Source organism: Stegodyphus dumicola, chromosome 12 (assembly GCF_044657685.1).
Source record: "Stegodyphus dumicola isolate Sdum_Otavi_A_Nest chromosome 12, ASM4465768v1".
Classification (NCBI taxonomy): Eukaryota; Metazoa; Arthropoda; class Arachnida; order Araneae; family Eresidae; genus Stegodyphus; species Stegodyphus dumicola.
In genome coordinates, this window is record NC_140779.1 from 42,288,078 (window position 1) to 42,300,324 (window position 12,247).

General features: G+C 30.6%; 1 protein-coding gene across 2 annotated transcripts in view; it reads left to right on the top strand.

Moving 5' to 3' along the window:
* ND-B15 (NADH dehydrogenase (ubiquinone) B15 subunit) overlaps positions 1 to 8,358 on the top strand; it is a 42,998-nt gene extending 34,640 nt beyond the window's left edge. For both annotated transcript variants that reach the window (XM_035370164.2, XM_035370163.2), the window contains exon 4: positions 8,202 to 8,358. In XM_035370164.2, the coding sequence (XP_035226055.1) occupies positions 8,202 to 8,270 (69 nt within the window). In that variant the 3' untranslated portion in view covers positions 8,271 to 8,358. The remainder of the gene's footprint in view (positions 1 to 8,201) is intronic.
* Positions 8,359 to 12,247: the final 3,889 nt, after the last annotated feature.

Genomic DNA, 12,247 nt, shown 5'->3' on the forward strand with positions numbered 1-12,247 from the left:
TATTACAGTTTTCAGAAATTCAGGATCAGTGTGCGGTTAATGTTCAGCAGATCCTGTGCAACCTGAAGACGGGAGTTCTTTCGGTTTCATTGACAGCAGCTTAAGCACAGATTTTACAGCCGTTCTGTGCATGTTCAAATGAGCCTGCAAAATTGCATGTGTGGAATCTTTACTGATCCCAACCACTTCAGCAATCTCTCATGTGGTCAGGTGACAATCTCCCTTTATCATAATTTTACCCTCCCTAAACAGCTGCATTCTCAGTGGATTGTGGTCTCCCAAAATACTAGTCACTCTTCACTGATGTGAAGTCACTTTTGAATTGTTGAACCGTTCCTTAATTTATGTTACCTCTATAGCATTTGCTTCTTGTTAAATCTTATAAATTATACAGAACTTTGAAAACTTTGAAATTCACTTTGAGAATCACCTAGCTTTTGATAAAATTTGATGCAGTATGTTTACTCAACTCATTCAATCAGCTTGATGAAAATAAATAAATTTTAAAAAAATGTAAAAAAAAAGATAAATATGTATAACAGCACCTCACTTGGTGGCAAGCAGGCAGCAATTGGCAACTCCAACATGGAGAAAACGTTCAGGCTTGCACATTAAGTTGTCATCTTCCACTGTGCACAATGGTGCTGTGCTATTTAATTTTGATTTTAAATTTTATTAAATTTAAATTTAAATAGTACATTGGAGAATTCAAAGTTGCACACTTTTTAGACAGGCCTACTATATATTAACTAACCTACAATTTTGTATGCTGTACTTATTAAACTAAGATTGAATTGTATGAAGTAATTAAATTGCTTTTCTTTAAGTTATAAATAGTTTCAGTTTGAATATTCTGCTATAACATTTTTGCAACTTAAAAAAAAATCTTACATTAACTCCTTTTGGTTTACAAAGATGTTTTATGATTTATGATAAAAATCATTAAAAGATCTAAGACAGTTGCAGTTTTAACTATGACTGGTGAAAGATATTTGGTACTCGGGTATTTGCCGGATTCACAAAATTTTATTGCAGATTAAAAAGCTGATACAGTACAAAGTCCGTAATCAGGGCTTCCATTATCTGGAATGATCTGTAATCCGGGCCTCAAAGCCACAAACTTTTTTTTTTTTTTTTTTTTTTTTTTGTATGCTTTACACATGCGTGTTTACGCATGTGCGTTGGGAGGATGTGTCTCCAGATACATTTAAAAATGCTTGGCATAATTTATGGCCAGCTACCATATTTCATGGTAAGGACGATGAAGATGATAGCCACAAATTTGAAGATTTTTGGACATCGCAAACTAAAGGTGAAATTTTCCAGTTATTGGATTTTGTAAAGAAATGTGGAGAAGCAGTAATAAATGAAGATGGTATAACAGAAGTTTTCATTGCAATGACAATGCCCTAATCATCAATCAATTAACAGATGGCGAAATCTGTAGTATGGTTCTAGATCCAGAAAATACTGGTTTCGATAGTGAAGAAAGTGACAGAGAGGTTATTGAAAATTAAAAAAATTCAATTGACAAATAAAGTGAACAAATAAACATTAAATTTTTTTTGTGAATATCAATACCCTTTAGATCAATTGCTCTTTATTTCATAAATTATGATTTCATATTTTTAATTGTATAATTTCTGCATGCCATATTACCAGATTTAAATTGATGATCTATAATCCAAAAAAAAAACCCTAATCCGGAATCGCCGATATCCCGACAAGTCCGTATTACGGATTTTATACTGTATATGAGTTTTTGGGCCTTATGAATTCAGCCATTAAGTGGAAATGAGAAATCAGCATTAAAAAAAATTGCCACTTTAGGCGAAAAAAAGCATTTTCACATTTCATTTTATTTATATATCAAAATTGGATATTTTCATGAGGAAAGAAAACTGATATTTATATCCTGATTGCAGTATGGGAACTTCATGTTTTAAAATTTATGATACGTATGTTTATTGCATTTAATAGCAATTTATTTCAGTTCTTCTAAAAGGTTGCAAGTTCCTGGAGTTCAACATTTCTGTTCTAGTATAGTTAAAAAGAAGTTTATTTTTAGCATTAGGTTAGAGCAGCATAATACATTGAGATATTATAAAAATAAACTAATTAATAAATAAAATAATAATTCAGATAATAGAAGGAACTTCTTTATATTTTTGATAGAAAGTTGGTTGACAAACAAGCACCGGGCAAGTGTTTCTCTGTAGTAATTCTGCATGTATTCTAGTAATTATAAGTCACATTTATCTTGCTATTAGTGAATATGTGTAAAAGAGGAATTATTCGTTTTCCTAAGATACTATTTTGATTGCTGTAAAATTCTAAACAGGGGACTGTATTCTGTATAATTTTATTAGGGTTACCAATTTCTATGAAGAGGTATGTTGGATTGTGACTACAGTTTAGAAAATTTAAGAGAATTAAATTCATATTGTTGAATTATACCTGGAGCTTAAAATTTAATTCTTGTATGTTGAGTTTCCTTTTAGCTAAATAAATTTTTACTCCTTAACTTTTAAAAATCAAATTTTTATAAACATACATAGTGTTGTAAACTACAGGTTCATTGATATCTCTTTAAATTATTACTCTAGATAAGAAAGAAAAAAATGGACATGTATCAATAAAATTTCATGGCACACAGCCTAATAAAATTTGAAAACAGCAATGCAGAATGTGAATGTTAAGCAACTCCTCCTTAGTGCACAAGAAATACCATCTGTACCCAAAATTGCTAATGACTGAACTCTTAATCTCAGTTTCACTAATAATAATACTCTTTTATGTACCATCTCACAGCTGAACTATTACTGGCTTCCAAATTCTCAGAATTGTAATTATATAATGTGATACAGGTATCTGGAAGGGTTTGGGGAGAATCTTATAGCGTTTCGAAAATATGTTCTGTATACTTCCAGAAAGTCGGCAAGTTGGTAAAAAATCACCAAATTTCAATAACTTGGCAAAACAAAAAAAAATTTTTTTTTCCACCAAAGCTCATCAGAAGCATATTTACTTATGTCTTACATTATACTTGAGCAATTTTGTATTATACAATTCAAACATTGCTGCATTCAGAATTGAAAGATCTGCCATTCTGTATAAGAAATAAACTCTTAAACACAAAACATGATTGATTAATCACAAAATAAACCCTAAATTATCATTTTAAAAACAACAAATAAATTAATAAATATACGAAACAATACACAATATTGCAACAATACAGAAAAACGGCAATGCATAAATATTTGCAGATATTTACAGCAATAGTATGGATATATTACAAGGATGGATTAAAAAGTAATGAAACAATATACATAGTTTTTGATAGATTTAATTTGCATAGCTTATATACTGTTTTTCATGTAAAAACTTTTTGATAGAACCACCTCTATTTTTGGAATACATCTATAAGGTCCCTTCTTTGGAAAGCTCTTCAGAACTAAATGATGAAATGATAACTGCACAACAGTTTCCTATATCCTGGAAAAAGAAATCGCATAATGCAAAACAGAGGCAGGTCTGAGTGAATAGATCTATATATTATATTCATCCGGAACTTTGCTTACATTAGGTCAAGATGAGGCCTTAACTTTCTTATAATCAAATGGAAGCCATTTTTTATCTGTGATTCATCTTCTACAGTGTGTAGGTGGACAAATTCTTCATTGTCCACAAATTTAATCATTAATTTACCTGCTGCCTTCACATTTCCCTTCTTTGGAGCGGGCGGAGTAGATTTCCATTTACCATTTTGCTGTTTCATTGTAAGATCATAATAATAAAGTGATGCTTCATATGCTACTAAGATGATTTCCAAGCAGTTTTTTTATCTCACACAATTTGGCTTTCCTTCTTTTCTAATGCTTTAGGCATAAACAATTTGAAATCCAGTGAGAACAAACTCATCTAATGTAATATTCATAAGTGCTTGCATCCTATTAAGAAATGCCTAGAAGTCTGTGACTGCCATATTGCCAACTGCATGACAATACTTGTACTCATGCTAATAATTATTTTTATCGATGATGGTCTATACCTGCCTCTGTATGAATATGTGCTATTGTTTCATGCTGACATAAAATTTTATTGAATACAACAGTTTTAACAGTAATTCTGTTTTCAGTTTTGTTTTAATGCTCTCCCAACCTATATTCATAGAAAATGTTTTTCGTCCAAAAGTTCATTAGTTAGTTTCCAGTGAATAAACACAAAATGCTTCCCCCCAACACGTTTTTATTATTTTTACAGTTATGTATGTCTGTGTTCAACAAGTTTTTTTGTCCAGACGAACTCTTATCAGATTTCCATATTTAAGCTTTCTGCATTTCTGTAAAGAGTAATTTAGATTTTGGGTAAAGCTGGACAACTAGAAGTCATAATTTATTTGAAGTCCATAACACTTTTTAATAAAAATACTACATTAAAATATAATGAAATGCTTTTCAATTTTAGTATTTAAAACTTTTGTAGCAGTGGAACAATATATTAGATTTGGGCTAATTGATAAACTGTAAGTGATATTTTACTTGAAACTCTAAACAGATTTTCACAAGAAAGTATATAACAATATAATTTAAAACTTCTCAGATTTATTATTTAAAACTGGCATATCAAAATACAGTGCATATACAATCATTAGATTTGGGTTTAATAGTTGTATTAGATTTGGAATTGTATTAGATTGTACGTATTAGATTTGGGCTAATTGATAAACTGCTAGTGATATTTTACTTGAAACTCTGAACAGATTTTCATGAGAAAATATATTACGATATAATCCAAAATGTCTCAGATTTACCTTTTAAAACTGGTATATGTAAATGCAATGCACATACAATCATGATTGAGTACAACATATTATATTTGGTTTATGTGATAAACAAAAAGTGGTATTTTACTTGGAAGTGGTACTTTCTTGATAGATTTTCGTGGAAAAGTATAGATCCACTATAATGAGAGCTTAATCTAAAATAATGCAGCACATATTAAGGCTATTTCCACTATATTTGGACATGATATTTATTTATATCAAGCCATAGAAAAGAATGACTTTTGTAGCTGCAGGTCATGTGCAGAACTTCAAAACTCTTCTGTACCAAAAAGTGCATTTTTTATTCTTTTGCACTTTTGATAATGATGAAGCACAAGAGCAAATAGAAAATTCAAAAACTCCTATTGTTTTATTCATATTGATCAGAAAATATCTAGTAGTATTCAGCTGTACTTCCAGAGACCAACAAGCATTGTTTACTGATACCTAAATATCTCAGGTATATGTGTGGCAATCAAAATGCATTTAGATTTATTGATACCTTGGAATTAACATAGAAGAAAATTCTGTTATATTTATTTCAAAGTATTTAATTTCAGTATATTGTAAATGCTTAATTTTTTTAATTAAAAATTTTAGTTTTTTTAATTAAAAATGAATTATGTGTTATTCAACTGCCTAATGAAATACAATTTCAAATAAAAAGGCATAAATAGGCAAACATTTGATTGTGTTGATATAAATTTAGAAAGCCAGTTTTTGCACTAGGTCAATTATACCTGATAAAATATAATTCAAATTTTTTTATTACATACCTTTCTATTAATTGGAAGAACAAATTAGATTTTGTTTACAAACAATCACTTACAGTTGTAAGTGTAAGTGATGCTTTACTGAAAGCTCATTACTATTTAAAACATAGAATTAACAAGAGGTCCTGACTTTTTGTAGACAGAAAGCAAGAATACTAATTTTTAGCAAATTTTGCAGGATGAGAAGCTCCAGGTGATATCAGATATCATATCTGTTCATTACAACTAATGAAGTTGCTTTTTTGAACAAATTTGCTATTGAAAAACCATAACAATGGTTTTTTTCATTTACTCTCACAGTTTTATGTTGCTCATTTGTTTCTTGTTTCATAAAAATTTGATTAGTCTGCTTATGAATAAATTTTAATCCTACATTGTTTGGCATTGCTATTTGTCAACATAATCTAAGATTGCTTTTTTACAGATACTTATTTAGCTTCCCATTGGAAACATCATGCATTTAGTGAATACTCATATGTGTTCTTAGCATATAGTTCTTAATTACATAGATGGCACAAGATACCTTATTTGTATATAATAGATGTAGTTGATGACATGGTAGCCAATGTTACCAAATTTTGTGTATTGTATTAGTGATATATTTCAGAATTAATGTGATTTTTCCTGTTTTAAAACTAATTTTAGTGTTATATATATGTGATATAAATGAAAAGAAGTGGGAAAATGACAATTTTGTCCAAGATCAAGTGAGTATATAAAATTGTGTGTTGCAGTTTAGCAACACCATGCATTCAATCACTGTCTGTGGTACACCTGTATAAATATGCTCACTACTTATTGCGTATGCATTTCATATTGGTTCTGTATTTAATGCATTGTTTTTTTATCTAATATGATGAGTAGTTAAAAGGTTTTTATTGATCATTATGTAAAAGATGTTCAGTTATTACAATTGACTGGGAAATATGGTTTTTAATACCACTGCATCATGATGATGATGAAAGTTTTGACAGTCGCAACAAATTCACAAAATCGAGTAGTTATACAATAAATTATATTGCTTCTGAAGTGAATGCTATTTTCCAAAAAAGGTCATCAACTAAAACTACCTTGTGCGGAGTATTAGAAAATTCAAGCAGAATTTTGTATACAGGAACCTTAAATGAAATTGCTGTTCGAGGTGTTCTAGGACCATGTTCGAGGTGTTCTTCCATAATACATTCTGCACATATGAAATAAAGTGCAGAATGTATTATGGAAGGAGTATGTAGAGTAACATTTTCTTAGTAAATATACACTTGATTTAATATTGGCTAAAAAAACTCTATTAGTGATAAAATTTTAGAATCATAATACTGATTTAAATATCCATTATTGTTTTTGTAGATTTTACTGTACTGTAGTAGTCTCTCACTACTGTAACTACTAACTCTCACTACTGTAGTAGTAGTGAGAGTTATCATTGAATTCATGCTGCTACCAAATACAAAAAAAATAATACTTATCAAATCTTATTAAGCTGTAATCATATAAGCAGTAAAACAAGGAATGAATATATATATGTGTGTGTGTGTGTGTAGTAAACTCTTGCCAGTTGCTGAAGTTATGTCATTAACACATGCCACGTATGTCAAAATTGTATTCTCCAAAGTTAACTTTCTATGGGGGAAATTAAAATTTTAATGTAGAAGTATTAAATATGTTGAATAGCTTATTTAAAAAATTATTTTTGCAAGAAATATGTAGCTGTTCAGTAGCTAATAGTATGTGTAGCTATTCAGTATAAGTGTATAATTGAATGTTAGATTTTTTTTTCAATCATTTGGAAAATTAAGTTACAAGAAATTTCCTTGAACGATATAGGAATGGACTAATTGCTTCGAAGTATGAATGCTCAGTTTACGAGAGCGACCAAAAATTATAAAAATGAATAAAAAAGAAATTTACAGTAAAGTAAAAAAAATATTAAAAGGAAATTTTTAATGCAAAAGTATTAAATATATTGAACAGCTTATTTAAAAAATTATTTTTGCAAAAAAAAAAAAAAAAAAAAAAAGTATCTTTTAAATATGTTTAGTTTATCTGCATTTTCATATCTTTATATATCCATCTGCTGAAATACATTGAATCCACTTGATAATTTTAGTGCACATAAGCATTTATGCAGTTAAGAACACAATAACATGCCAAACAAATACTAATTCAGAAGTCAAACAAGAAAAGATCAGCGTTATATTTTCAAAATTTTCTCAGTAAATTTTGAAAATATAACGCTGAGTTTTGTTGTTTGACTTCTGAATTAGTATTTATTCTGTTGCTGCCAGTTTATGTGTATTACCTTTTTAAAAATACTTTGTTTTCTTTTTATCATCCAGAAATTACCAAAAATTTTAAGTGTGTTATTTCATAAACCAAGGTTAAAAGTATTATACTATAAACATTGAACTTCATGGTTAGATCTGAAAAATTTGCATTTTTAAATGGTTATATTTTTATTATTACAGTTAAAAAATATGTATTATATATGTAATCTTTAAAATTTGTCATAGAGGTAAATCTATAAAGCTTCTTTATAATGTATTTTATGTGTCCTTTTTAAGTAAGTCTCATAACATTTTATAATTATATTTTCTTTTTAGGACAAAACTGAGAGAAAAATTCGTTCAGGAGAAATTGAATATAAAGATCGTGTATTTAAGTATCAATAAGAATTACTGCAGTGGAGCTAAATTTAAATAGTAATATTGTACTAATGAATTTATTGTAGTTTTTGTTGATAAATATAATACTGAAGTTTCTGAGTGTCCTTTATTTCTACCACATACTATTATATATAATTTTTGGTGTTAAATATAAACACTTATACAATAAGGAAACAGTTTAATTGTCTATATATCTGAAGTATTATAGTACAAAGTTCGAAATCCAGAATTGTTGGGACTTTGACGATTTCAGATTTTGGATCATCAGTTTAAGAAGGTGATGTGTAGATGTAATAACATTGGTAGCCCAAATTTGGAATTTGTTTTATTATCTATTTCATATTTTGTAAAGCATTTATGAGTTTTTGGATTAAGAAACTCAATGATTTCAAAGCGAGCAATAGCAACACTGTACGGGGAGGGGGAACATTTTTAACTCCAATGCGTGAGACTGTGTATCGGAAATTCTATAGATGTGATCTTTTTAAATTATTTTGCGATATTGCTGTTGAATTGAATTTTATGGTAAGTGCAAAGTACATGATATTTAATAAATAATGGTAACACAAAGTGTTAAAAAAAAGCCCCTTTGGGCATAATATAAAATCTGAAAGCTTTTTTTTTTTTTTTTCCAAATAATTTTTTATTACTCTTGTAACTTTTGGGGAGGATCCACCCTTGTACTATATTGCTGAAAACCACATCTTTTTTTAGTACTCTAGAGTATTATTATTTATACTTGCTCTTGATCTCAAATATCCTTTATAATACTGAATTTTCCAACTGTATATTTTGATTTGTACTTTGAGTTAAAAGCAACCAAAATGGTGATAAGCTGCCAAATGTGGCTAGCTTTTATTCATCTTTGTTATTGCATTAAGTAGTAACCCTTAACCCTTTGTTGCTCAGTGTTCCACTACATGGAACATCCAACTTGAATCGCTTCTGAAAACATTAAATTCAACCATAAGTGGATAAAAATGCCTTTAATATACTTCGAACCTCTCTTTTTAAATAGTTGATGACAGTATATCACAAGGAGACCCAGAATTTTCATTTATGGTGTGTTATTAAAATCCACTTACTTTCTAGTAATTTACTATATTTTTTTGGTGATACAAAAAAATTTGTTAGAAAACCAATTTCTGTATAATTTTTATGGCTGTACTCTATATTATTTGCTATATATTTTTTTACATTTTTCATACAAAAAGCATGCACAGAATCATTGAATAAAACAGGGGGTTCCATTAGCGGGAACACTGCGCCTTTAGCGATCTCATGCTATTACGCATCTTTACAACATCTGTCTCAGAAGAAAACATCTGTTGTATATGTTTTCTATTTCCGTTGTTTTGGGGAAATGATTTCAAACAAAGCAGTCTTGAGGGGTTAGGTGTGGTTTGTGCTATGAATACCCTAATATGATCATCTTGAAATTTTTGTGAGTAATTTTCAGGCGGGATTTTTATCAGTAGCTCGAGTCATCTTTACTTAGAGCTGCACGAATTTTTTGCTGTCGCTTTTTTCTCTCATTCCCATGTATTATCAATAATTTGTGTAGATATTTTTTGTGTATGCATATCTTATATCTTATTTTTCTTTACTGTTAGTTTTAATTGGTAGTTAATTTTTTATTATTAATTTTCCATAAATGGCACGGAGAGGTCTAACTCTTTCCAAACCGCTAAAAGTGCTTCATGAATTACCCTCTTATTCTGAATCAGAGCATGAAGACAGCAGCGATACTGAGATATATGCTCCTGAACCGCTTGTGTAATCCTATTGTGATATGTTGGATGAAATTTGTTTATTTGAAGAGAAGGTTGATGATCCATCTTACCCAGGCCCCTCTATGCAGCCTCAAGTTTTTATTTGGAATTCTAAACATATTGTTGCATGGAACAAGAAGCCGCACAAAACAAGTTTTGGGTTCAAAACCTGCAAAGTTGGTTTGTGCTTTTGTCAAAAAGGTGCGACATGCTTTGAACAATTTTACAAAGCTAAGAAATAGAAACATTTGTAAATATCTTTGTATATAGGACTTATGTATATACATATATTTATCTCATTTATCCATATTTATTCAAGAATGTTGTGTATATCCAGAACACCATGTATAGAGCCATAATACAGTGTTTTTTCATTACTATAAAAATGCTTCTACTCATTCCGTGCTTCACTTCAATGCTCGCTTAGTCGCACTTTTAAAATCTCTGGCGGTGCAGTGTTCCACCTCATGGAACACCCATAGAATTAAAAGGGTAAGTGTAATTTATACAAAATTTTACCTGTATAGGCCTAGATAGACTGCATACAACTTTTTTTGTTGAAATTCCGACTTTAAAGTATAGTGCACCACAAAGGGTTAAGGTAGGCTCTTCTTTATAGTTGAATTCAAAATTTTTTCATGTTCCATTCTGTGAGAATGATAATTCACACGTGAGTTTTAAGCTAAATTTGAGATTTTTCTTCAGTTCATGTGTCTTCATACTTATAAAGCAAGCTTTTATCCTAGCAAGTGTAAAGTCATCCATTTCTTCTGCCACTTAATGAAATAAATGCAAAATATTTTTTTGGATTCTGCAGCCATGCAATAATTGTCTTGCTTTGGTTTGGTTTAGTTTGTGTGATAGGGCAAAGCCTCGAGGGCTACTTGCCTAAGCAGAAGGATGCTTTCTAGGGGAAACTAGCTCATATACATGTTACACAGGGTGGAAAACCACAAAAACGCCTATGCAGACAGCCCATTTGTAGAATTTGAACCTCGAACTGAACTATCTGTGTTCAGCGACTTTACCACTCAGTCACTGGTGGGTGCAATAATTGCCTTAAAATAAATAAGAAGAATGAAATAAACGTGAAAAATGAAAATTCTTTACAGCTTTATTTCTTAACCAGTAAAAAGATCATATAGTATATATCTGTCTCAAAGTGAAGTTTTCCAGTGTATCCTAATTTTCATTTGTATTAATTATTTGGAAATTTCCACTTAGGTGGTATAGTGTTTAGGGAAGGCTGCTGTGGTACCAAAGGTCCCGGGTTTGAATCCCGGAGAAGGCATTGTTATAACTGTCCATCCCTTCATAGGAGGCAACATTGGTGCCTGTTAGATGCCTCCACAATAAAATGGCCACCACTTCTGACCTTCGGAGTGGCCAATGCTGATAAGCAAATGCCTGCCATTGGATTAAAAAAAAATTGTACTCAATTTAAGTGGTCAATTGAATTTCAGGTGATTTTTCAGTTATTTTGAAAATTAAGTTACAAGACATATCTTTGAATAGGGAGGAAGGACTAATTGCTTTGAGGTATGAATGCTCAGTTTACAAGAGTGATAAAAAAATTGTGGAGCACGAGGCATTATCATAGGCATGTTTCAAATTTATTTGACTGCTACAGGAAGTGGAGTAACAGTAATAAGTTGACTCAAGTCACGAGCATCTTTTAGCTCTTTAGCGGGCCCACCAGGATATCACACCTGTGAGGTGGTCCATCTTCTATGGCAGTGCTCTGAGCCTAGCATCGAATCCGAAAGTCCAACACCTTCTTCTTGTTGTCATAATGTGACTGGAATTGAAGTACTAGGCACCTTGATGTAGGTACGAAACCACTTGAAATTACAAAAGTTTTATCAACTTTGAACTTTTCTGTGATTAGCATGCCACCTAGTGGCGCACAGCACAGGGAAGAAAGGCAAACATCCTTCCTCGAGTTTTACCAATTGAATCTGGCCATCTACAGGGTGATCTTTTTTAAAGTGACAGTGTTTGGAGTGGCCTGTAGCACGATCTAATAGCCGAAATGGCACCAAACTTGGTATTTAGACTAATCAAGACATACAATCGTACAGTTAAATTATTAATGTTTATTTACTACATTAACTTCTCTGGTGAGGAATTAGACCACATTCAATATGAGCACCATTCTCAGAAATAACACCGTGCATTCTGTGCACAATGTTCTCCACAGCCGTATGTAAC